At 50.1% G+C, this 26,515-nt stretch overlaps 1 protein-coding gene across 1 annotated transcript; it reads left to right on the forward strand.

The window, feature by feature from the left end:
* The first annotated feature begins 229 nt into the window (after positions 1 to 229).
* On the forward strand, positions 230 to 26,256 carry YWHAG (tyrosine 3-monooxygenase/tryptophan 5-monooxygenase activation protein gamma). Its single transcript, XM_056108212.1, has 2 exons — positions 230 to 564; positions 23,139 to 26,256. The coding sequence occupies exons 1-2, from the start codon at positions 478 to 480 to the stop codon at positions 23,793 to 23,795; spliced, it is 744 nt and encodes a 247-aa protein (XP_055964187.1). The 5' UTR covers positions 230 to 477; the 3' UTR covers positions 23,796 to 26,256.
* Positions 26,257 to 26,515: the final 259 nt, after the last annotated feature.

Here is a 26,515-nt window from a genome sequence, read left to right on the forward strand (position 1 = left end):
GGCGGGGGCTGCTTCCAAAGCGAAAAGCGGGGTAGCCTCTGGACAAACTGGGGGCGCAGGAAAGCGAGCGAGTGGAGAAAGTGGGAGCGTGCGGGGAGCCGCGGGGAAGGACAAGGCGCCCGGCGGCGGCGGCGGCGGCGGCGGCGGGCGGCGAGGCCGCAGCGGCGGGGCCGGGGCGGGGCGCGGCGGGCGGGGCCTGACGTCACGAGGCGGGGCGGGGCCTCGGGGGGTTGTCGGCCCGCGGCACGCACAGCCGCCGCAGCCGCCTCGCGCCTGTCTCGGGGTCGCAGCTCGCGCCGCAGCCTCCGCGCGCCCGTCGCCGCCTCAGCCGCCTCAGCCGCCTCAGCGCCGCGCTCCGTGGCTCGGCCCCCCTCGGGCTCCCCGGCTCCCGCCGCGCCGTCGACGCCCTTCCGCGCGCGCCCCCCCAGCCCCAAGGCCGCCCCGGTCTCCTCCCCCGGCCCGACCTCGCCCGCGAAGATGGTGGACCGCGAGCAACTGGTGCAGAAAGCCCGGCTGGCCGAGCAGGCGGAGCGCTACGACGACATGGCCGCGGCCATGAAGAACGTGAGTCGCTCGTCCCCTCCCCCCCTCCCTCCCGCCCCGGGCCCCGCGTGGCCCCGCGTGGCCCGCGGCTGAACGCGGTCGAACGCGGCCCCGGGCCGGCGGGCGCGCGGGGGTCTGCGGGCCCCGCGGGGCCGCCGCGCGCATCCTTTGTGCCCGCGCCCTCCTCCCGCCGGCGTGGGGGCGGGGGGCCGCATGGATGCGGTTCCTCTTTCTCTCCCTGCGGTCTGGGCGGCGCCGCCCGTTCCCTCGGCGGGTCCGGGCCGCGGGCCGGGCCCCCCCCCCCCCCCCCCCGCGCTCCCCGCCTCTCCCGACATCCTGGGGCGTCTCGGGTGGGGGCAGAGATGCAGGCTCGTGGGTGCGAAAGCGAAACCGCCACCGCGCTCACGTTTTTCTTAACAAAAGGCTCCTCTTTCTCTCCCGCACGCTCCCCCACCCCCTCTCTCTCTTTTTTTTTTTTCCGGGGATGGATGGGGGTGGGGGACGTTTCTCGGGGCTGGCGTTTCCATTGATTGCCTCCCCGTAGGTCATCTCCGTTTTTCTCCCCCCCCCCCACTGCCGTTTTTTGTATGGGAAGAGAGGAGGGTAGGCATTGTCTTTGAAAATAAAAGGTGGTGAATTTCGCCGACTGGTTCAAACGTGTGACATATGCCGTTTCTTTTTTAGATACAGGCTCACATCTGTTGAAATTCCTATAAGTTGGGGGGGGGGGGCGAAAAATCGCCGGGATCTGATATTGCAAACAAAGCGGTGGTGGGAGGCAGTATCAAGTCATTCCAGAAGATTCTGCATTTGTCATATTGCAGAGAGCCTAGACTGGGTGGAGGCTGGGAGGAGTTATTTTAAAGGGGAAAAAGTCTTTTAAAGAATAATCTGGTGGGGGAAGAGTTAGATTCGTATGAGGCTTTTTTTTTTTTTTAAAAAAAGAAGCTCTCACATCTTCATGCTGATGAAAAGGGAATCCTGATCTCCAGTTGTCGCATTTTGTCTGGGATTCAGATTCCTGCCTGTATTGCATCATTTTGTCAGTAACACTTATATTCATCTAGGGGTCTGTCAACCCATTTGTAATTGCGGGAGGGGAAATATTGAGCATGGCTAAATTGAAACGGGGGCTGGGGGATGAGTTTCCTGATGATTTAGGTTTCCCCCCCTTAATATTGAACAAGTTGCCTTATGTAACAAAGATTTTAAAATGCATCTCCAGTGGGCAGTGGACGCAGGCGTGGACCGGGCGTGTTATCAGCCTTGTGATGAAGCCACACGCGGATTGCAGATTATTTCTTGGATGACTGCACTGGTTCACCAAAGGTGATAGTGTCTCAGTGCCTTTATAGCCGAACAGGCTGTATTACGAAGGTCTTTAACTCTATCAGGAAGTGAAATTGGGAGTCTGCGAAATGGTGCCCTGCCACCCCACTGACACGGCCTCAGAAAGCTCCAATGGGAGAAATGGGACTTTGAATAGAGACTGATAATGGAAATGCCCTTCCTTCCTGTTATTTTAAAAGTCTCCTAATTCTTCTGTATTTCTAGTTTCACAGGCAAGCGAGTGACCTCGTACCTAGAACCATAGCTCCCAGTGATGTCACACAATGACACAGAGGCTGCAATGCACCTAAGGGCTGGTGGGGAGTGTGCAAATGGCTTTTGTCCAAGGTGATGCAGAGAGTAGCTGAGAAGCCAGGTGGAGTGGAGTGCTTTGTCTTGCACTAGATAACAATGTCTGGACTGACTTTTGGGCTTACAGATCTCAACTCCTTGCTACGTCTGTTCACCTTTCTATTCAGATTTCCCCACAGATGGTTATAAGGTACACTCATTTTTCAACATTTTCCTAACTTAAAATAATCAGGCAGCAGAAGAATAAAGATTGATGTTTTTAACAAGAATTATTAATGCTAGAGCCAGGGCAACTTTATACATATATGTACACACACAGATTTGTTTATTGCAGATAAGTAACTCGGGAAGGTTTTTTTTTTCTTTTCTTTTTTCCAATAAAAACCTTAAAGTTCTTTTAGTTCTGTGGATCATTTTCATTACTGTTCAGGGACAGGAATATTACAAAGATTACAAAATCTTTGTTTGGGGTTTGGAAAGTTCTCCCCTTGCAGTAGTTTATGCTTCTGCCTCTGGACAGTACAGAGGAAGGAATGGTTTGTAAAATAAAGGAGACCTTTTTCAAACTTGTTTACCATGAAAAGCAGACTTCCTTCTGATCTCACTTTCTTCATCTGGAAATTGGGGTAATACCTACTTGAAGGGGCTGTGAGGATTAAATAAGAAATGTAGGGCCAGAGAGAAAAGTACAGCATTGAGGGTGCTTGTTTGCCTAGCACATGGCTGACCTGGGTGCAATCCCTGGCATCCTATATGGTCCCCTGGCCCTGCAAGGAGTCAGTCCTGGGTGTAAATCTAGGACTAACCCATGAGCACAGCTGGGTGTGGCCCAGAAAGGAAAAAGCAAAAAGAAATATGGTGGTGCTCATTTTTGAACATTGCTGCTTTCTTTGTAAATCATCTCTGATAGGAGAAAGAATTCAGGTTCCCTTGAAATGCTTTTAAGATAAAATTAAGATCGGAGAGATAGTATAATGGGTAAGGTACTTGTACGCAACTAACCCAGGTTTGATCCCTGGGACCCGATAGGGTCCCCTGAGCCCTACCAGGTGGGGCCCAAAATGCAAACAAGTCATTTCATAATGGAGAATATGAAAAACAAAATACTAAATCCTACCACTTAATGATTACATTAATCTAGTAATTTTATTTGCAGTTAATTAAATTATTCTAGGAGTAGAGGTTGGGGTGGGGGTGTACAGCGCAATATTTATGTGTGCCACCAAAGTAGGAGAAAAGCATTTTGAAGGGAAGTTAAGTCTTTGAAGACAAAGAGTTTTTGCATCTAGGGAGTGAATGTTCTGCTTGTTAAGACTTCACTGTCTTATCCTTTGGATTTTAATAGCCTCTTGAAGGTTTATTTTTTTTTTTTGGCTGTAAGAGAAGTTCATCTAAGTAGGCAATTGATAATTGCCTCTGGAAGAGAAAATTCTAGGCTACCAAGTTCGTTACTGGGTTAAGCAATTTAACTGGGGGGGGGTGATGGTTTTGGTGCAAGAGGCAATTTAAGTTACATGTTTCTCTCTTTGTTTTTCTGGGTGTGTGTGTTTTGTATCATACCCAGCAGTCCTTAGGGCTTCTTCCTGGCTCTGCTCAGGACTGGGGGGGGGGGGGGGGCACTGGAAGACCATATGTGGTGTCAGGATTGAACCTGGGTCAGTTGGATACAAACATTCGACCTTACATTTTATTTTAAAAGCCCTTCAAGGGATCTAATAGACTTTTAAATTCTCACTATTTTATAATGCTGTTATTCCTCCGCCCTCTTGCAGGAGGCTGGATCAATAGGCACTGCCACTTAATGGACTGATGTGATGCCCCAGAGTGGAGGTGGGCCAGCCACTATTCCCAGTCACATGGTGTCAATTGTCCTCTTCTTTGGGGAGGAAAGAATAGGGTTTGTTATTTTTATGTGTTTACCCTTTGCAAAGACTGTTGAGCAATTTTGTAATTGCTTGGGAAAAAAATCTTTTGGATTATATTGAGATAGAAGATTTTGCTAAATGTCCATCCTCATTATAGGCCTTTGGATTAAGTGTAGGCTCGGGGGAGCATTTCCTCCCCTGGAGTTTGGGGAAACCTTAGTAACTGAGCAAACCTCTGAATTACTGAAGAACATGGAGGAACGGTTTTGGTTTTGTTGACGTGAAAGTCACAGAACTAAATGCTCAGTGTCACTCAGCACATTGGGGGTGGGGAGGGGGAGAGTTAGGAATTGAACCCAGGGCTTCACACATGAAATGCAAGAGCTATACCACTGAGTCACATCCTTGGCCCCCAGACAATTGTAAAGGTGATTAAGGTGGTTAGATTTGAAAACCTGTTTTCTGATCCAGAGCTGTGTCTGTAACGAAGGGTCCGCAATGACTCACGGCTCTGATCCAATCAGGTAATCGGGGTTCGTCTCCTAACATCTGAACCAGATCAGCAGACACTGCAAAGGACTAGGTTTGCATCTAGCTTCCAGTCAATTTAAAAGCCATATGGTACACACTCGAAAAAGAGTTTTCCGGAAATCAGAGCAAACCGCTCTTCAGAGACTGGACATTTTATTTTATTTAACTTATTTAGCTTTTTGGGTCACACCCGGCAGTGCTCAGGGGTTACTCCTGGCTCATGCACTCAGGAATTGCTCCTGGTGGTGCTCGGGGGATCATAAGGGATGCTGGGGATCGAACCTGTGTTGGCCATGTTTGCTGCGTGCAAGGCAAACGCCTCACGCGCTGTGCTATTGCTCCAGCCCCAAGACTGGACATTTTAAGCCCATGTTCTAACTGATAAGTTTTCTGCCTCAAGGCCTGTTTGGTTATAGACAGGATAATCTCCCCATACTGTGGCGTTTGTTGACTGAACACCATCATTATTACCTCCTGGGGATGGGGAGCACTTCCTGGACCAGTGCTGGGCTTCAGCTGCTGTTAGCCCTTCCTCTCAAGAAAATGCTAGTGACAGGGCCCACCCGATAGCACAGCAGGGAGGTATTTATTTGCTTTGTACGCAGCTGCTGCGGGTTTGATCCCTCGCACCCTGTATGGTCCCTCAAGCCCATCAGGAGTGATCACTGAGTGCAGGCAGAGCTAGGAATAACTCCTGAGTACAGCTGAACCCCTGCCCCCCCCCCCCTAAAAAAAGGGGGGAAAAACAAGAAGATGCTGAATGCCTTGTTTCACTTGCCTAGTAGGGGCACACAGGCTTCTCATCTGTATATCACTAGCCCTAAACCTTTTATCTGTTCGGGCATCAGATTATTTCTATATTTCTGCCGCAAGTGTGGGCCGTTGCCGAAAGCAATAGAGAGTATATATATATTAAGTGGGCAAAGGGGAAATCACGTTATCAGCCTCTGTCTTTCTAAGCTGTTTCTGAGTGATTTACTAGCTACATACTATAATAGACTATAGTTTTAGGGGACTATGTTTGTTGTCTTTGTTAATAAGTCTACCAATTTGAACCTTTCTCTTAATCATTTTCCTCTTACATAACTCCAACTTCCATGTTAGGATCGGCCAGCTTTTGGATAATCACTCAGCCAGCCATATCTCACTCCAGCCCCAGTCAAGATGCATTCAGTTTTGATTTTACTACTTTATAGACTTGACTGGTAGAGAAAGGCTTTTTGGAAGTGACAAATCAATTTCTAAAAGAGAGTTTATAAGATGAGTGGTTAAATTATTGTCTTGGTTCCTGTGATTTTTGTTGAAACGGTAAAACCTGTAAGTCTTCCAACTGTGCCTGAGTCTTTCCTTTTTAAGGAACTGACGATGAAGCAAGTTATCAGCACTTCACTGCTTTTGAGAGGGAGGGAGCGCCACAGGGTCTGACTCCCATCCTGGTCCAAAGTGACAGGAGAACACACGTTGGGTTGTGGCTAAGTAACTAAGTAACCAGAGGAGAATGTTCTTTCATAGGTTTTTTTTTTTTTTCCTTTTTGGGTCACACCCAGCGAAGCTCAGGGGTTATTCCTGGCTCTGCACTCAGGAATTACTCCTGGCGGTGCTTGGGGGACCATGTGGGATGCCGGGGATTGAACCCAGGTTGGCCGGGTGCAAGGCAAACGCCTTACCCGCTGTGCTATCACTCCGGCCCCTCTTTCATAGATTTTTGAACAGGACATTTAAAAGCTTGTTTCCCAAGTCAACTCCGATGTATTTAATTTTTAAAGTTGTCTAAAGCCAGGCTCAGTGAGTAGAGAGCCAGTAATTCTGATGCTAGAGTAGGGATGTCAGAGCTGGGGGTCCAAGAGTGACAGCAGTGGGCAGCAAGAAGCGACACGGCGCCCAGGAGTGTGGAGTGGTCGAAGAGCAGTGGGTGAGTGTGGGTCAGGCTTTACTTTAAAACCAAGATACAGGGGCTGGAGCAATAGCACAGCGGGTAGGGCGTTTGCCTTGCACGCAGCCGACCTGGGTTCGATTCCCGGCATCCCATATGGTCCCCTGAGCACCGCCAGGAGTGATTCCTTAGTGCAAAGCCAGGAGTAACCCCTGAGCATCACTGGGTGTGACCCAAAAAAGCAAAAAAAAAAAAAATTGAGATACAGATTTGCTATTACGGGTTGCATGTCACCCCCTTTGGGTCTGCTCAGGAAAGGCAGAGAGCATGCATGGGATGGGATAAGGACACAGAAAGGAACCGGGGTGATGACTCGGGGGTTGGAGTGTGTGTAGGGGAGCCCCAGGATTGCATGGGCCCCCAGCACCACTGGGTGTGCCTCCTTGCAGAGATAGAATTTGGAAGAAAGGGAAGGACAGGTCCCTCTCCACCTAACCTCTATTGAGCTGACACCAATTTAAAAAATACCACCAAGATGCTTTTTGCAGCCAGGAAAGCTATTTGTGATGAGTGGTTGGAGAAGAAATAGTCACGAATATTTTGTGTTTGGAGATGAAATGCTTTTTCTTTCTTTTTGGGTGTGTGTGTGTGTGTTGAGGGGGGTTGGCGGATTCACCTGGCCATGCTTATTTGCCACCTGCAAGGCAAACCCCGTTCCCACTGTACTGTCACTCAGATGGGCCCTGGAATGATTTTCTGAGGCAGATTATGTTTTAGAAAACTCAGTGACCGTGCCTTGCCTTTTGGATGCTAGGAAATTGGGGGTATCAGTGTATATGACCATCATGCAGGGTTATCTTAAGTCTTTCTCTGCAGGGTCTAGCCTTGCTTTGCACCTTGCCCTTTTGTTATTGCTCAAGGATACTTCCTTTTTTTGGTCCCACCATCAGTGCTCAGGACATATTCCTTGCTCTCTGCTCAGGGATCATTCCTGGTGGGGCTCAGGGGACCATATGGGATGCCAAGGATCGAACCCGGGTCGACCACATGCAAGGCAAGTGCCCTGCCTGCTGTACTATTGCTCCACCCTCCCTCCCCCCCCCCACCCCCCGTGAATGTCTTTATGGCTAAAGCTGTAATTATAAGTGCGCTTAAATATTAAGACCTAAGGGGGAAATGGCTCAAAAAACTAAAAATGTGATTTGGGGTGTAGAGGACTTGTCTTAGGGATCAAACCCGGGGCTTCACTTGCAAGGCAAGTCCCCTACTGCTGAGCTACATTCCCACCCAAGAGCCCTTTTTGTTTGTTTTGGAGCCACCCTTGGCATTGCTTTGGGACCATGACATTCCAGGGGCCAAATCCCATAGAGCATGTGCTCAAGACCCTTGGGTGTCTCAACTCAAGTGTAATTCTTAAGGGTCTTGTAACTTTCACTAATACCATCTATTTGGGCTGCCTTGCACGCAGCCAACCTGGGTTCGATCCCTGCCACCACATATGGTCCCACAAGCACAACTAGGAGTGATTTCTGAGTGTAGAACAAGGAGTAACTCTTGCAATGCTGAGTGTGGCCCCAACCCACCTCCAAAAAATACTATTAAATGTTTCCTCCAAAGGTTTGAAAAATGTCATTGTTTGTGGCCAGAGATAATACGGGGTTAAGGTGCTTGCCTTGCACAAGACTGAGCCCGCTTCAATCCAGGTACCTCATGTGGCCTTTGAGCACTGCCAGATAAGGGGCCCCACTTCTTCCCCCTCAAAAAAAAATAAAGTAGGGACCAGAGCGATAGTACAGCAGGTAGGGCATTTGCCTTCCAAGTGGCCGACCTGGATTTGATCCCTGACATCCCATATGGTTCCCCCAAAGCACCGCCAGGAGTAACTCCTGAGCATCGTTGGGTGTGACCCAAAAAAAGAAAAAAAAAATGTATAGTTGCTTCATTATGTATAATCACATGGTATAAAATTTTCTTTCTAATTCAAGAAGGAAAATAAAGGGGCTGGAGTGATAGCACGGTGGGTAGGGCATTTGCCTTGCACGCAGCTGACCTGGGTTCAATCTCCAGCATCCTATGTGGTCCCCCAAAGCACCGCCAGGAGTGATTCCTGAGTGCATGAGCCAGGAATAACCCCTGTGTATCACCAGGTGTGACCCCCCCCAAAAAGAAACAAAAGAAAGAAAATACAATGAAGCTGAAATGAGGGAAAGCTTTATTTCTAGTTGGTTTACAGCAAAACGCCCTAACTGCTCTTTTTGTGGCTAAAATAATGCCTTTAAAAAATTAATAATGGGGACCAGTAGCCATAATGCACACAGCCTACCCGGGTTAAATCCCTGGTATCCCATATATATGATTCCCCAAGCACTGCCAGGATTAACCCCTGAGCATCATGGAGTGTGACCCAAAAAGCTCCTCCCCCCCCAAAAAAAAAACGCCCAACCAAAAAAATAATGGAAAGTTTTGAATACGTATGACACTTGCCAGGTTGTCAGAGTATTGCCTGCTTTCCTACCATCTCGCCTCTGGGGACTTACCATTTAGTAAAATGAGTTTATCAGCCTCAAATTACCCCTTATCGAACTCAGATGCGCAAATCATCAGCAAGATTGCTTTACATTTAAATTTGGCAACCTCAGAATGTAGTTTCTTACTTAAACTGTCTAATCCAGATGGCAGATAATTGAATTTTTCTCCCTTGGTCCATACAGGGGAGCGCTTGTCAGCCAACGTCCACATGCGGCTTCTCATTGGCTGTTCCCCAGAGAGCCTAGAGACGGGGTGGGCAGAGGAGAGATGCTCTGCAGGGGCCTGAGCCACAGTTCAGCAGTTGGGTCGCTGGCCTTGCATGTGGCGGACCTGGGTTTGACCCCTGGCACCCCCATATGGTTCCCCAAACTCTGCTAAGAATGATCCCTGAGCACCTCCAGGTGTGTGCCACTTGTGCCCCTCCCTCAAGTTCTGCCGAAGATTTCTAGTTCTGGTCTTAGAGATGGGCCAGTGATTCTCAATTCTGTCATCAATGACTTGACCTCAAAGTTAAAAATCCTAGTTGATACGTTGGAGATGTGAGTAAACAAGATCTGGGGCCAAAGCTGAGCGATAGGACAGTGGGGAGGGCACTTTGCCTTGCATGCGACCCATCCTGGTTCGATCCTTGGCACCCCATATGGTCTGGCCAGGAGTGATTCCTGAGTGCAGAGTCAAGAGTAAGTCCTGAGCACTGCTAGGTGTGGTCCAAACCTCTGCTCCCCCCTCAAAAAAAAAAAAAAGAATGAGGCTGGAGCGATAGTACAGCGGGTAGGGTCTTTGCCTTGCATGCGGCTGACCCAGGTTCGATTTCCCAGCATCCCATATGGTCCCCCGAGCACCACCAGGAGTGATCCCTGTGCATTGCCGGGTGTAAACCAAAAAAAAAAGAAGATTTGGAACTAGATCCATTTATTGTGTTAGGGAAGGAAAACTGTTAATTTCCACTAAAGAAATTGATTGAATTTTATATAGACAAATTGCATAAAACATACTGACATTCCTTATTTACAGGATGGGTCGCACGCAAGGCAAGATAGATTCCCTGCTGAATCATAACTAATTTTGAATTTCTCTTTATAATCTTACTGTGACTGTGTATGACTTTATATTTATTTATTATAGATTGGTGTGGTGAGCCCAGTATTGCTCAGGAGACATGTAGTCCCAGGGATGGAACAGGAACTCGAGCCATCACCCTGGCCTAGACATACGTATAGTTCTTCAAGTAAATGCTGGTGTAAGACTGATTCTCAGGATTGAGATATTGTACAGTGGGCAAGGCACATGCCTTGTGTACAGCTGAATTCGGGTTTTATATACCTAGCACCTCATTTGCAGTCCTGAACACATCCAGGAGTCAGCCCTGAGTACCACAGGAGTGTGGCTGAGAAGTTTTAGGATTGGGGTCACAACTCACCGAATTGAAGCACAAGCTGAGGAAGGCCCAGGTTTGATCCCTGCACCTCATGGTGTTCCCCAAGCTATAATAGGGCACCTCCCAGCCATAGTACAGGAGGGAGGGCATTTGCCTTGCCTGTGCTGACCTGGGTTTGATTCCCAGCACCCCATATGGTCACCCAAGCACCACCAGGAGTTGTTCCTGAGTGCAGAGGCAGGAGTAAATCCTGAGCATCACCAGATTTGGCCCACTCCCAACCCCCCATCAAAAAAAAAGTCATTTACTATAAAATGTGTATATGATGCTGGGAATCTTTTGTCTTGATAATTGATCTATTTTTGTTACCTTCAGTAGATGTTTTGTTGCTTGCAAAAAAGCATCAGAAATCTTTTGATTCAGTATTTTTCCATTTAGTTGTCCTTGAGTGATTCAACCTGTAAACTAGATTTAAATAGAAAACAAATGTCCTTTAGGATAGTTTTAAGATACATTATGAATTACAAGTATCTGCTTTCTTTTCTTTGTTTTACCGCACCCAGGGGTGCCTCCCAGGCCCTGTAATATGTCATTTAGACATACTACGTTTGCATGCGGGAGCCCCCGGAAGGCCTGGTTCCTCCCTGCACTGCATGGTTCCCCGGCTCAGCTGGGTGTGGCAACAAAACATTTGGTCCCATGACTGTGGTTTGTCTGAAATTATTATTTAACAGAGGAGAGTTTGAGGATTTTTTAATTTTTAATTTTTTTTTTTTTGTCTATTTTTGCCTTGGGCCACTTCTGTCTGTGCTGAATGGCCAGGCTGTGCTGGGGATCAAACCAGGACTCTGTCCTGCAGAGCTCTAGCTCTTTGAGCTGCTTTTCTAGCCCCACTGGCGTCTTTTCAGGTCTTGCCGGGAGGTGAAGGGTAGCTCACAAGAACCATGGGAAAGTACCTCAGTTGGGAAGAAATGGGAAGAAGCTGTCATTTATTTGTGTGGTAACAATTCAGGGACCACGAGGCTGGAGAGATAGTATAGTGGGTAAGGCACTTGCACAACCCCCGCCCTGGGGTTTGATCCTTGGCACCCCATCTGGTAGGTGAGCACCGCCAGGAACGAGCTGTGAGCACCTGTGAAAGTGGCGCAAAAGCAAAATGGGCTGGAGAGTTAGTGTATCTGGTCATGCTGGGCCTGGGTCCTAACTGGCTCCTTAAAACAAGTCTTGAAAATTGATACTGGGCTGGAGAGATGGCACAGTGGAGAAGGAGCTCGCCTTCCCTGCAGCCAACTCAGGTTTAACCCCCAGTACCCCATTATGGTCCCCCGAGCACCTCTAGGAGTGATTCCTGAGTTTAGAGTCAGGAGTCATCCCTGAGCCAGGTGTGGTCCCAAAAGACAAAAAAAATCTGTCTTGGTTGGGTTCAAGTATTGTCTCTTTATTTGTGCTTTTGGGCCATACCTGGCAGTGCTCAGGGCTCATTCCTGGTTCTGCACTCCGGGATTACCCTGGTGGGCTTGGGAAACCACATGGGGTGCCAGGGCTGGAGCCCAGGTCAGCTGCAGGCCAGGCAAGCGCCCTGCCCCTGTGCTATATTACTCTAGTCCCCAAAATTTGCATCTTTTGTGCCTCTCACAAACCGAAGTGTAGGAAGCTTAACCCCCGCCTTTTTTTTTTGGTTTGTTTTTGGGCCACAACCCCAGAAGTTTCGGTGGTTCTTTGAGTTTAATCCTGTTTCTGCCCAGGGCTCACTCCTGGTGATGCTGGGGTATGAACTGGTGTTGGACTCACATTGGGGAAGCAGAGTTGAGCTATGGGGGACAGTTGAGCGTTTGTGGGAGCATGTTGAACTCACAGTATGCTCTCGTAGGGCCGCTGATGATAGGAGTGCAGTGTTACAGGACTCATGGAGCAGTGCTCAGTTAGGGGCCCATTGGTGACCTGGCTCCCGTTTGAGGATCTGGAGAACATGATACCCCTGCTATCAGCTGACATGCTAGTGGACATCTTCTGCTCATGAGCATTGAAACGGCAGAACAATTAACCTATGACCCCCTGGGGAAGTAAGCGGGGAGCAAAGACCTAGGAGTATAGATAACCCAGGAAAGTTCTGTGGAAGGGGAAGTGTTGAAAGGGGCCTTGATTCCCTTAGGGTGGTTAGTGATTGCCGTGAAGGTGGAAGTCAGTGGGTGGCTTCAGGAGGTTTTCCAAGCAGCAGGTGCAGAGTGAGAGGACAGCAGTTAGTTTTTGAAGCCTGGGACTTATGGGCATCTTTAAGTTCCTGACTTGGATTCTAGTGGGATAAACAGGAGACTGAAGAAGAGATAGTAGCAGCAAAAGGGTTCATGGGAATGCAGTGCAAGGGTGAGCCTTGTCTGTGTGCTGGGGGTTACTGTTGAGCTTCACACACCTGAAACACGGAACAATAGCCTAGGTACCACCTGGCCCCCTCGCTCCCAGCACCATGGTAAGAGGTAAAAGTCTGGGGGCATGGATGGCCTGCTTGGTTTTCGAGATCTGTTTGAGGACACAGCCTCGCAAGGACTGTCAGAGAATCCTTGCTGCTGCAGGCGTGCATCTTGGAGGGCTCACCAGGGCCGGGGGTCCACGCCTGATGTCATGACAGCACTGAGCCTGCACCCAGGTTCATCTGCTAATTATGGGCCGGAGCCGTAGCACACTGGGTAGGAGCTGACCTTGCTTGCAGCCTGGGTTTGATCCCCACTATCCCATAGGGTCTTCTGAGGCCCACCAGGAATGATCCCTGAGCAGTGAGCCAGGAGTAAGCCCTGAACACCACCGGGTGTGGCTCAAACCAAACAGAATCAACTGCTCATTACTCTAGTGTAGATTGCTCTTTTTTTTCTTTTTTTGCTTTTGGGGTCACACCTGGCGATGCACAGGAGTTACTCCTGGTTCATGCACTCAGGAATTACTCCTGGCGGTGCTCGGGGGACCATATGGGATGCTGGGAATCGAACCTAGGTCGCTGCTTGCAAGGCAAACGCCCTACCCGCTGTGCTATTGCTCCAGCCCCAAGTGTAGATTGCTCTTACCCAGAGCATTTGTAGGGGACAGACTTGAACTGATTTCTCACTAGGAATTACTGATTTGATTTTTAGAAGTGAATTAGTTGAAAATTTAACACTGTAGGGATCAGTGATAGTATAGCAGACAGGGCATTTACCTTGCCTGTGGCCGAATTGAGTTCAATCCCTGGCACTCCTTATGGTCTCAAGTCCTGCCAGGAGTAAGGCCCCAAAGACAACCCCAAAACAACAACAAAACACTGCAAAACCAATAAGATAACTGTGGTACTTGTTAGTTTCTGTTCCAAGCTACCAGACCAAATATTTGTATTTGTTTTGGGACCATGCCCAGCAGTTGTGTTCCGGGGACTGTGCAGTGCAGGGGATTGAACCCAGGCCTCCTGCATGTTTGGAGGAGGCTGAGCGTGTGCTCATCCCCTGGCACTGTCTCTCCAGCCCTCAAGCAGATGTTTATTACGATTCCATGGATTGCCCAAGTATCTGCGGTGTAGGGCAGCCAGTCCAGCAGGCCGGAGGAGCGCCAGTGCACTTGTCCACATGTGGAGCAAGGCCTCCTGGGTCCATGCAGCCATGATCTCTCATAAGAATTGCAAGCCTCTGCTCGTCTCATCCCAGGGCATTTTCATGTATCAGGGTAGAGAAACATCCCGTGTCTTGGAGGGAGCTGCAGAGTCAGACTGGCAGGTTGGAGGGATGATTGAGGCCCAGTTAGTTGTGCAAATGCCAGGCTGGCTGTACTAAATGCAGGTTCAGGTGAGCTCACCCCTAAGGACTCCGGAAATGAAGATCTGCAGTGAACAGTACGAGATGAGGAGTATCTCTTCAAAATTTTGTTCAGTGCAACACCAAGCGATGCTCAGGGATGACAGGCATGGGGTCTCTCAGTGGTGCTCAGGGGACCAGGTGGTGCCAGGGACTGAGCCTGGCCTTGATTGGATCCCAGCCTGTTAAGGGGCTCTGCAGGCCTAGTGGCCAGCAGAAACTCCCACACAAGCTGGTGAAGGGGTGGGAGGTAGTGCGATGGCGGGCTCCGCAGGCTCTGCAGGGAGGCATCCTGTGACTCTGGAGGTGCTGTCTGGTCAGGGTACCCGAGATGCAGTGTGAAGGAGTGGGGCTCTGGCTCAGATAGGATGTGCTGTGGCTTTGTGTCTGGACCTTGCTTGCTGGGCTTTGTCAGGGAACAGCCTAGGCTGGTGCTGGTACGCTGAGCTTGCTTAGGTTCCTGTGCATGAGCTCACCCTCCCTTCAAAGGGAGTGAAGTGCTTTCCTGGGGGAAATGCTCTACAGGGAATGCCGGTTCTTTTTCCCCATTGTGGTACTGGATCCAGGGCCTCTCATATGCAGGCAATCCTTCCACAGCTTCTCATTCTTTATTCCCTGTCCCATCTACCCCTCCAGTCCAGGACCAAGGACATAATTTTTTGTGGGGAGAGGTGTTGGGTCACATCCTGTGATGTTCAGGGACTGTTCCTGGACTGTTCCAAGGGAGAGACCCCTGGTTATGCCCAGGATCTGGTGTTGAGTTGGGGATTGAATTGAGGTTGGTCATCTGCAAGGGAGTGCCTTAACCTGTCAGTACACTTTGTGGCCAAGGAACACAAATTACTTTTTAACAAAAATATATTTTTTGAGAGGAGGGTTAGGGCCTCCCGCATCAGTGCTCATGGTCTGCTCCTGGCTCTGCTCAAGGATCACTCCTGGCAGTGAGAGGGGCCATATGAGGAGCCAGGGGTCAAACCTTGGAAGGCTGCAAACAAGGGAAGCACCATAACCCCTTTGTACTATCTCTCTGACTCAACTGAGCCATTTTAACCATTTTTAACTTTCCTTAATTATGATTGTAGGGTAAATATAAAAAACTATTTTAGAGAATATTGAGAAATCCTCACTGACATTGTACTACAGTTTTATTTGAAGTCAGGAGAATTAAATATGAGAACTTGGTCTTTTTTAAGTTTTGTGTCCGCAGGCAATGAATGAATTATGAGGTATTTGGAATTCTGAACTCATCAAGTAAGCTAATATTTAATTACTGGTATGAGCTGAATATATTCAATAGAGCACTTCAAAAAGAATGTCATAGGGGCTGAAGCATTGGTACAACTGGTACCCTTGTCTTCCATGGGGATGACACAGAGTCAGTCCCTAAGCACAGAGCCCAGAGTAAGCTCTGAGCACTGCTGAGTGTGAGGAAGGGAGGATGGGCATAGTATTTTTACTTTGACATCTTCGAGATATCATCCGTTTTCAGTGTACAACTCAGTGCTATTCAGCAAGTCTAGGATTGTGTGGCCCTGACAGTTACTAGTGCAGAATATTTTCCTTATTCCGAAAAAAAACTATGAAGCATTGTAGTCATCCCCTGCAAAAAAAAAAAAAAGGAAAAAAAACCCACAAAACTACTGGAGAGCTGGGGCTGGAGCAATAGCACAGCGGGTAGGGTGTTTGCCTCGCATGCAGCCGACCCAGCTTCAATTCCCAGCATCCCATATGGTCCCTTGAGCACCACCAGGGGTAATTCCTGAATGCAGAGCCAGGAGTAACCCCTGTGCATCGCCAAGTGTGACCCAAAAAGCACACACACACACACACACACACACACACACACACACACACAAAACTACTGGAGAGGTATCTTGATGAACTGGCCCCATACTTTGTATGTGAGGAGGCCGGGGGACCAAACCTGGGTTGTCTACTTGCAAGGCAAATGCCCTACCCACTGTATTGTTGTTTCTACCCCATGGGCATTACTTTTAAAAATTTCTCTGCTCGGGAGGCTGGAGAGATAGCCTTGCACGCATCTGCCTTGCACGCGGCCGACCTGGGTTCGATTCCCAGCATCCCATATGGTCCCCTGAGCACCGCCAGGAGTAACTCCTGAGTGCAGAGCCAGGAGTAACCCCTGTGCATCGCCAGGTGTGACCCAAAAAGCAAAAAAAAAAAAAAAAACCCAAAATTTCTTTGCTTGGGGTCAGCAATATAGTACAGTGGGTAGGGCGCTTGCCTTGCATGTGTCTGACTGGGGTTTGATCGCCAGCATCCTATGTGATCCCCTGAGCACCATTAGGTAGCCCCACAACAAATTCAGAGGCTGGAAAGATAGTACAGCTGGTAGGGTTTGTGCCTTGCACTTACTCTTGCTACCTGGGTTCAAGCCGAGGCATGCCATATGGTCCTCTGAGCGCCCAGGAGTGCTCCTTGAGCACTGCTGATATGGGCCCTGCCTCCGAAAATAAAATGCCATTGTGAGGAAAGACCATGATAATTTGGAAACCATAGGCTTTGTGTTTGTAGAGAATAAACAGGGAAAATGCCAGAATTAATCATTAGTTTAGTGGAGCTGGGCTGAAACCTGTAGTGTTTGTTCTGTAAACCAGACCCAGTATTCATGAAACATTTTTACAGAACTAAAAGATTGTTTCAGAGGTATACTTGGTGGTAGACTCAAGCGCCAGATGTAGGTTTGTGTGGTATAAAATAGATTTATATCAAGCTACTGACTTTGAGCTTCTTTTGAAAACTTGGTTTTCAAAATTGGCTTCCAGCTTGGAATGTTGCCAGGATGAATAGGGTGAGCTGGGGAAGATTTGTGGGATTAAGTATTAGTGCAAGCACTGGGGCCAAGTGAGATCCCCCCGCTTCCAAACCTTTGCCAGGGGAAGAGGAAGGAAAGGGCCCAGGACGTGGAGACTGTCCTGCCCAAGTGCTGGCGCTGTCTGCCCTTCACCTTGGTTCTCCTGTACCGTCATCGTTGTTTTGGCCTTTTCATGACCTTCTAGCCATTCTAAGCCATAGTATTTCAAAGGTAGGAAAAGCAAAAATGCCATGGAGGGGCTGGGAGATGGACGACACTTAGCTCACAGGTCCCTCAGGCACCACCCTGTAACTCAGCTTCTTCCCCCCAACCCTCCCCCACACACAGGTACTAAAAATGCCATTAGTGGGCCTCCAGTGATCATTATCACCCTAAAGTCCAGAATTTTGGGGTCATTTTTGATGTTGTACTTTTTTTTTTCTTTGTGTCATTAGAACCTCAGCGTGTTTCCGCCTGGCTGGAGTGATAGCACAGTGGTAGGGCGTTTGCCTTACAAGTGGCCAACATGGCCGACCCGAGTTCAATTCCTCCGCCCCTCTCGGAGAGCCCAGCAAGCTACCCAGAGTATCTCACCCGCACGGCAGAGCCTGGCAAGCTACCCGTGATGTATTCGATATGCCAAACACAGTAACAACAAGTCTCACCATGGAGACGTTACTGGGCCCGCTCGAGCAAATCGATGAACAACGGGAGGACCATGACCCGTGACCATGTGTCATACTCTGCGTTGCTCGGGTTACTCCTGGCTTTGCACTCAGGAATTACTCCTGGTGGTGCTAAGGGGACCCTATGGATTGCTGGGAATAGAACCCGGGTCGGCCACGTGCAAGGCAAACTCCTACCCACTATACTATCACTCCAGCCCTAGCTCATAGATTTTGATACAGTATAATGACCTGTACCATGTTTTATTTACCATTCACTGACCCCAAAATCCTGTTTTTTTTTCTGCCCCTTTTTTTCGGGGGGGGGGGTGTCACACCCAGTGATGCACAGGGTTTATCCCTGGCTTTTGTACTCAGAAATTACTCCTGGTGGTGCTTGGGGGACCATATGGGATGCTGGGAATTGAACCCGTGTCAATCACATGCAAGGCAAACACCCTACCCGCTGTATTATCACTCCAGTCCCCCTGCCTGTTTTTTTTCTGCCTCTCATCCCTCTGTTCTTGTTGTTTTCCTATGCAAACTTAAATTTTGGAGAGATTCCCAGCTATATTATTTCTCCTGCCCCCCCTCTTTTTTGTTTTTGGGTCACACCCACTAGAAGCCCCTTCAGCTCATGGCTCAGGATTGCTTCTGGCAGTTCTGGGGAACCACATGGTCCCTGGCAGCTTTCACCCTACTTGAGAGAGCAAAAACTTTTTGCAGGGGTAGGGGGGTGTTGTTTTGTTGGTTTGGTTTTTGGGCCACATCCAGCAGTGCTCAGGGCTTACTCCTGGCTCTGCACTCAGGAATTATTCCTGGCAGGCTCAGGGACCATATGGGATGCCCGGGATAGAACCTGGATCAGCCTGGTACAAGGCAAAACGCCTACCTGCTATATTGTTGCTCTAGCCCTAAGAGAAAGTGAAAACATTTGAAACTGTATTCATTACAGTTGAAAACTTTCAGTCATTGGGGAAGTTATTAGTGCTGTGGCTGGTTAACATTTCCTGCATTGGGTGGTCATTTCACTCTTTCTGGACACTTTGAGAACAATTTCATTTCCCTGTTAAAAATTATTGGGGGTGGGGGATTGTTGGGACCTCTATTATAAAAATTACAGACTCTTGTGCTGGAGCGATAGCACAGCGGGTAGGGCGTTCGCCTTACAAGCGGCCCACATGGCCGACCCGAGTTCGATTCCTCCGCCCCTCTCGGAGAGCCCGGCAAGCTACCGAGAGTATTCGATATGCCAGACACAGTAACAACAAAGTCTCCAATGGAGACGTTACTGGGCCCGCTCGAGCAAATCGACGATCAACGGGAGGGCCTTTACCTTTACCTTTACCAGACTCTTGTACATGACTTTTTTCTTTTTTTTGGGTCACACCTGCCTATGCACAGGGGTTACTCCTGGTGCTACACTCAGGAATTACTCCTGGTGGTGCTCAGGGGACCATATGGGATGCTGGGAATCAAACCCGGGTCGGCCATGTGCAAGGCAAACGCTGTACCCACTGGGCTATCACTCCAGCCCCTTGTACATGACATTTTGATCCTAAGGTTCTTTTTTCCCCCTGAAGTTAATGTTCTTAAAAAAAAAATATTGGGACCGAGCGATAGTCCAGTGGGGAGAGCATTTGCCTTGCATGCGGCTGAACCGGGTTCAATCTCCAGCATCCCACATGGTCCCCCAAACCGGGTGTGATCCAAAAAACAACAACAAATAAAATTTAAAAAAAAATACTGAGGTGGGGGGAGTGCTTGCAGGGACAAGATTCAGCAGTGCTCAGGGGTCACTCGTGGTGAGCTTAGGGAATCATCTGTGTGCTGGGGATTGAACCCAGCTCATCCTCATGCAAGGTGGGGCCTTCCCCGCCGTGCCCTGGCTCCAACCCCATGTTACTATTTTTCATTTGTTTGCTGTAGGTGTTTGGGCCACACTGGGACAGTGCTCACGCCTTTCCCCGTCCCCTCCAGCCCTTGTGGACAGGCGTGCTTGTGTTTCTTGTTCTGTTTGATTTTAATTCTGCCATGAGGTGTTCAGACAAAAGGGAACCTGGAGTGGACTTTACAGTTAAGTGCTTTTCCCTCTAACTTAGTTTTCCCCTGGCAGTGAACCTCTAGGGCTGTTCCAAATGTGGTTGAGTTACTGTATCTAAAGGTGATCTTGGCGTTTCCTAATCTCTATGTTCCAGTTTGTCTGAGGCAACTGGGCACACTTTACATAAGCCCACGTTTGTGCCGAGCTGCACTTGCCGCAGGAGGGGCCCTAACGGTCTAGTGTAGGCCTGAGGTCACTCTAGCTTTAAATAGCTGCTGGCACTTAAAATCAGGACAGACTGATTTAGGGGAAAGGCCAGAACTTCTCTCGGTGGCCTGCGGTGCCCTGGCTGCTCCTTGCTTTGGAGTCCGGCGTCCGCATCTGCACGGCAGTGGGTAAGTCGAGCCCCTGCCTGTGGCAATGACTTCCCAGCCCCAGGTGGGTTGTGGGAGGACCGGACAGATCCGGATCCATCTGATTCCACATGAGGCCTAGTAGAGAAACGGTCACAGTCGGTGCTCCAAGAGCTATGCGGATCCTCTTTCCTACTGTCCCTGCAGAAACCTGACAAGGCCATCTGTGTCAATTAGTACCTAAAGCCTACACCTATCTGGGGGCGTTTCTCAGGCACTGTGAGCGGAAGTGACGTCAGCTGCCCAAAGCTCTGCGTCTGAGCACACAGAGGACACACTTGTTCCAGGAAGAGAGGCTGAGAGCGTTGGGGAAGAAATGCACAGTATGCCAGGTGGGGGGGGGGGCACGTTACATGGAGGGAAATGATCACCTGAGAGTCTCTCGTGCCACTTGATGGTGTTGAGCGCTTCCTCGTCTGATCCGCAGCTCTCACAGTCTAGCTGCCCCACAGTCATGTAGTAAATGGGGACCCTATTGCTTGAATCAGCAGCAGAAGTCAGCAGAATAGCAGTGGACCGGTCACTGCAAAACGGTGTCCTCAAGGCCTGGACCATCGAGAAGTGGGGCCCTTCTGCCCTCGGTTTCCCTGGCTTATCAAGTTCGCCAATGAGGATGAGGTCAGCCAAGAAACACTCTTCTAGGAAGTGGTGGAATGGATTATGTGGGGGTGGGTAAACAAAGAAGGATCGATTCAAGCAAAAAAGCAGATTGCACTGACCCCAGTGGCTGCTTTCTGACGAGTCTCTGGCGCTGTTTCCGTGACTCCACTCTTGCACCGGGCTCACTAGCTTCCGAGACAGGAGTGAAGCGCACTGAGTGTAGGTGGTTTTCAGGAAGATGAAGGGCTTCTGGTTCACCATCTCCTCCCCTTCCGCTACTTCTACATATTGGGGGAGGGCATCCATGCAGAGGGCTACTCAGGATTCCCTGAGGGCCCAGCCTAGGTCATGTGGCCCAGCCCTCGGGGAAACCTTTCTGAGTGACCCGAACACTTTTCGGTAATATAGTTTGATTCGGGGGTCAGTCAAACAGGAACAGGGAATTCTGGGAAAGGTGAGGGGACTTCATGGTGGGGTTCACCGGGCCGGAGCCATCATGTTGGCATTCTCCCTGAGGAACACTGGAAAAGGTTCTGGGCACGCAAGGGGGTAGCCACTGGTTAATTGAAGAATGTGAACCTCAGCAGGACCACGGAGCAAGTGGTACGTGGTCCAGTCCCCTGCTTTGGGGAGCGTCAGTCCAGTAGAGTGTTTCTGGCTTCATTGACTTTCTTGTTTGTATTTTGGGTCACGCCCAGCAGTGCTCAGGGATCACTACCTGATAGAGTATGGGGGGCCTTTTTTTTTTCTTTTTGGGTCACACCCAGCGATGCACAGGGTACTCCTGGTTCATGCACTCAGGAATCACTCCTGGCGGTGCTCAGGGGACCATATGGGATGCTGGGAATCGAGCCCCAGGTCAGGCCGCATGCAAGGCAAACACCCTACCCGCTGTGCTATCACTCCAGCCCTGGGGGACCCTTTTGGAGTGCCAGGGATCAAACCTGGTCAGCCACTTGCAAGGCAAGTGCTCTGTCTGCAGGACTGTCGCTTTAGCTCCTTGGTTGAGTTTAGTCGCCCTAAAAGTACAAACTGATGGATATCGCTTTGCTTTCCTTGAGGTGATGGAAGTAGGAACCAGTGGATACTGGACCCCAGTCATTTACAGTTTTAGAATTGGAGAAGCATGTAGCCACTTTTGCGGCCATGTGACCTCTCAGGATATTCATAATAAGCAATCGAAAATAAATTACGATTTGTCGTAATTTAGCATCTGTCCCTGGCTGGCAGGCTTGAATGGTGGTGGGAAAATTCGAAATAATGGTGGTGGGGAAGGTGTAATGGTGGTGGATTTGGTATTGAAATATTGGATGTAATCAATGTGAACAACCTCATGAAAATAAAATTAAAAAACAAAACAAAAACCTGTGGGTAGGGCCAGACTGGAAGAATCGGTTCCTACTGGCAGCTTCCATGCAGTAACACTTGGCCTCTTGATACTTTTGTATTTGCTAACTGTGCCAGTGACACCTCCCCCGCTCCGGTCGGATTCTGTCCCCTGAGCCCAGTTTGTCCTTCCTTGCCGTTTGTGAGTCGGGAAGTCTTGGGCTCCTGGAAGCTCACACGACACTCCCAGCTGGATTCAGGGGTGGAACTGAACTCTGATTTTGTTTGTGTGGATTTAGGGCTACACCCAACGAAAACCTGGGCTGACTCCTGGCTTTGCTCAGGCATCACCCAGGGGTGCTTGGGGGACCCTCTGGGTGCCGGGCACTGAGCCTGGTCAGGGCCCTACCGGCTGTCAGAGCTGCCGTTTAGCAGCCAGAGCAAGGCCAGGAAGAAGCTGCCATTCTTCTCTTTGAATACCCTAATAATCAACTTCCTGGGGTGTGAGACATCCAGAGTGCCACGTGGCATACGGAGGGGCGGGCAGGGTCTGGGCCACACCAAGTGATGTCAGGGATCATGGCAGGGGTGGCTGCGTGGAGCTCAGGTGCCTCTCCCGTCGCTGGCTCTGGGCCCAGGGTGCGCAGTTTGACCTGGGAGAGAGCTGTTGACTTTTCACGACTGAGATAGGAATGGGGTTATGGTGTGAGACCTGAACCGGGTCATTTCCTCATGGAAGAGCTACGGGTGGGCGCGTCCTGCTCCCGGCTGAGGCGGTGTTTCCAGTAGCCTCCACCCTCCTGCGGCACCAACCGTGTAGCTTCTGTCAGTTGAGGGGTTTTTGGTTGTGGGAGGTTAGACCACACCCCAGTGATGCTCAGGGCTGACCCCTGTCCCTGCACTCAGGAATCACGCCCAGCAGTGCCTGGGAGACCCTCAGGAATGACAGGGATCGAACCGGGCGGCGCGCTGCAATCTTTCCAGCCTGCCTCTGTCACTTGCCGAGACGGGCTTGGGTTTTACTGAGAGCACCTAGTCCCGAGTCGCTCAAGGGTGGCGCCTGCCGTAACAGCGCTCTCTCTCTCTCTTCTTTCCTCCCGTAGGTGACAGAGCTGAATGAGCCCCTGTCGAACGAAGAGAGAAACCTGCTCTCCGTGGCCTACAAGAACGTGGTAGGGGCGCGCCGCTCCTCCTGGCGGGTCATCAGCAGCATTGAGCAGAAGACGTCCGCCGATGGCAATGAGAAGAAAATAGAGATGGTGCGCGCCTACCGCGAGAAGATCGAGAAGGAGCTGGAGGCCGTGTGTCAGGACGTGCTGGGCCTGCTGGATAACTACCTGATCAAGAACTGCAGCGAGACCCAGTACGAGAGCAAAGTGTTCTACCTGAAGATGAAAGGGGACTATTACCGCTACCTGGCCGAAGTGGCCACCGGAGAGAAGAGGGCGACCGTCGTGGAGTCCTCCGAGAAGGCCTACAGCGAGGCGCACGAGATCAGCAAGGAGCACATGCAGCCCACCCACCCCATCCGCCTGGGCCTGGCGCTGAACTACTCCGTTTTCTACTACGAGATCCAGAACGCCCCCGAGCAAGCCTGCCACCTAGCCAAGACGGCCTTCGACGACGCCATCGCCGAGCTCGACACCCTGAACGAGGACTCCTACAAGGACTCCACGCTGATCATGCAGCTCCTGCGCGACAACCTGACGCTCTGGACAAGCGACCAGCAGGACGACGACGGCGGCGAGGGCAACAATTAAGGGCCCCGCGGACTGGCGGCGCACGTTGATGCTACTACTGCAGTCTTTCTTTTCTTTCCCATGAGTGGGGGGCCGGGCGGGGGAGGGGGAGGGAGGGCTGACCTTCCCGGGGGGACCCACGACCTGTCCTGTCTTTGATCGCCTCTTTGACATTTTTGCCAAAATGCCACTAGTGGAGAGTCAGGCTGGCTGTGCCGGTGTCGGATTGGCAGCCGCCCACTGGCACACGGACTGTTCTGTAGACGAATGCGAGTCGAGCTGTCTGTTCTTTAATTTAACTTATTGCTAGCGAGTAGGGTTTTAAGGTGGAAAGCGAATCGGAAGCGGAATGACCCTCGTTCAGTAAGTTCTGTGGTTCCAGTAAGGATTGTTCTGTGCATATGCTCTTGTCTTAAGTTGTGGGTATTTTTTCTATCTCATCTGTTTGAGCTGTGCATTTCTCCTCCCCCCCACCCCCAGCCTCCCCCCAGGGTGTCCTCGCACCAGACATGGAGTAGGTTAAGATTCCCAGTCTGTTAGACTTGACCCCCAAGGCCTAGTGCTCCTTAGGGTCGGGGCCTCGCCAGTTCCTTCACATCTCTGATTAGGTGACAGTATTAACACTAAATTGCAGTTTACAGTATTTCTACATGACAGCCATATGTAACATCAAGCCATCGGCAGTGTCTTGCTTTCTCTCTGCTAGTTGTTTTGACTTGCCCATCCTGTGCTCCTCTCCTTGGCCAGAAAGGCGTGCCTGGGTCACGTCCCAGCGCCTCGGTGTGGCTCCCACGGTGCTTGGCAGGTGGCTGTGGGCGTTTGTCCTTTCATCCATCACCAGAACTGCTCATCACTTGGCTAGAAACGTTAAGCAACACGAACATGGAGAAAATTCAGGTCTGTCTGTCTGTCCTTCTTCGTGTTGATGCTTCTCAGAGCGCGCCCTGATTCAGAGGCCGGCGGGATTCGGGTGCGAGACTCCCGCGGGGGAAAGGCCGAGACCGGGTCTGGCTGGGGCCTCGGGTGTGCGGCCGCAGGAAGGCAGCCTGAAACCCTTCTCGGATAGGCGAGACTCGAGTCTGGTTTTACCCAAACTCTCCAGGTCCTCCTTCCCTTTGGACAGAAGCTCCGAGGCTGGCGGTTGGCCTCTGTCCTGTGTGCCCAGCACACGTTCTGGCAGCGAGGAAAGGGCATTGCTGCTGATGCCGTCCACCCGTTTCCAGTGTGCCCACAGCCTCTTCCAGCCTCTGGCTTCTGAGGGGGTTGGAGGTGGGGCCTGTTTCTTGCTTGGGGTCAGCATTTTCTTGGAGATTTAGAGCGCGAGCTGCCGACCCCGGGAAGGTAGTCTCTGTCGCTTTTAGGCACGGGGGAAGGAACGAGAGGGAGCAACTGACCGTTACTCCGGCTGAAACTGCGTGGCGCTTCTCGGGAGGGCGCGAACAGGTCTGGCAGGGTCCCATGTGGGGCGGGGGGTGAGGGTGCACCAGGGGTTGGGTGCTGTCTATCAGGACAGTGCGGGCCGAAGGTCAGGGAACCGCCCTACAGGTCTGTGCGGTTCAGGGGTCCCGGAGCCAGGGTGATTGAGCGTGGGGGTGGGGGCGTGGGCATGGCAGAGCTTCCCTTCCTTTATCTTCATGTCCGATGAGCGCGGCATCCGTCCATTCTTGTGGCATTTGGAAATGATTTACTGGAATTACAAAACCTATTTTTTTCCCTTCCCTTCAAATTTCAGCTTTGGCTCTGGCTGCTTTTTAGAACAAACGTGAGGTATAGTCATAACCCGAGGGCTACAATCGATGCGGGAAGGGGGAGACATGACGTCTGAGCAGCTTGAATGGTTTCGTTTCTTTTCTTTAATTTTAAAGAAATGCACTTGCCTCTGATAGTCTCCAGTGAAGCGATTACTTCTCCATTACTCTATGATACAATATTGTGCATGCTCGTGTTGTATTTCTATACAGTAGCTTGAAATTTATTAACTTATACTGTAGGTGTTATGTATTCCGATGACAAAAAAAAATTTAAGTCTTCAAATTTTTTAAAAGTTTTTTTAATTTAATTTTTCCTTTTGGGGGTAAAGTTTGCTCTACCAAATAGTGATTGTAACAAATTGATCTGTTTTGGATGTTGCTATAGTGACATGCAGTTATATATTTTGTTTTTAAAGGGGTGGGGGGGAGCAAAAGAAACACCAGTGTTAGCTTAATCTTAATGTCTGGTGTTTGTCATGGTGAATTATAACTATCGCAGTGTAGGAGAACAATGGCCATGTTCTCTGAATGAGCCTTTGTGCTTTTTTGTCCTGTTATGCAGTGAACTCTTTTTAAGGTCTAATCAGTGATTATTTTTTCAACTCCGTGTTTCTCTAAGGAATTATTTCACACACGGACCATTCTTAGCAGTTTTCCTCAGTGATGGAATATCATGAATGTGAGTCATTATGTAGCTGTCGTACATTGAGCAAATAAACTTACAGATCTGATGTCAGTGCTCTTTATTTCTAGGGAACCGCTTTGAGCCACCCCAACCCTCGCTTCTGAAGGTTGGGCTGGACAATGGGGTTCTTGTCCCCCCCCCCCCATTCAGGGACAGAGGTCAGACTCAAGGGAGCAGGTCACGTAGAACAGAAGCATCCAGGGGCTGGAGCGATAGCACAGCAGGTAGGGCAGTTTGCCTTGCCCGCAGCCAACCCGGGTTCAATTCCCAGCATCCCATATGGTCCCCTGAGCACCGCCAGGAGT

The sequence above is a fragment of the Sorex fumeus genome, unplaced genomic scaffold, assembly GCF_029834395.1.
Source record: "Sorex fumeus unplaced genomic scaffold, SorFum_2.1 ptg000199l, whole genome shotgun sequence".
Taxonomy (NCBI): Eukaryota; Metazoa; Chordata; class Mammalia; order Eulipotyphla; family Soricidae; genus Sorex; species Sorex fumeus.

Bases quoted from the DNA above. Each gene is read 5' to 3' on its own strand.
- YWHAG (XM_056108212.1), top strand. From the start codon at position 478: ATGGTGGACCGCGAGCAACTGGTGCAGAAAGCCCGGCTGGCCGAGCAG. The intron at 565-23,138 runs GTGAGTCGCTCG...TTCCTCCCGTAG, and splicing joins TGGCCGCGGCCATGAAGAAC to GTGACAGAGCTGAATGAGCC.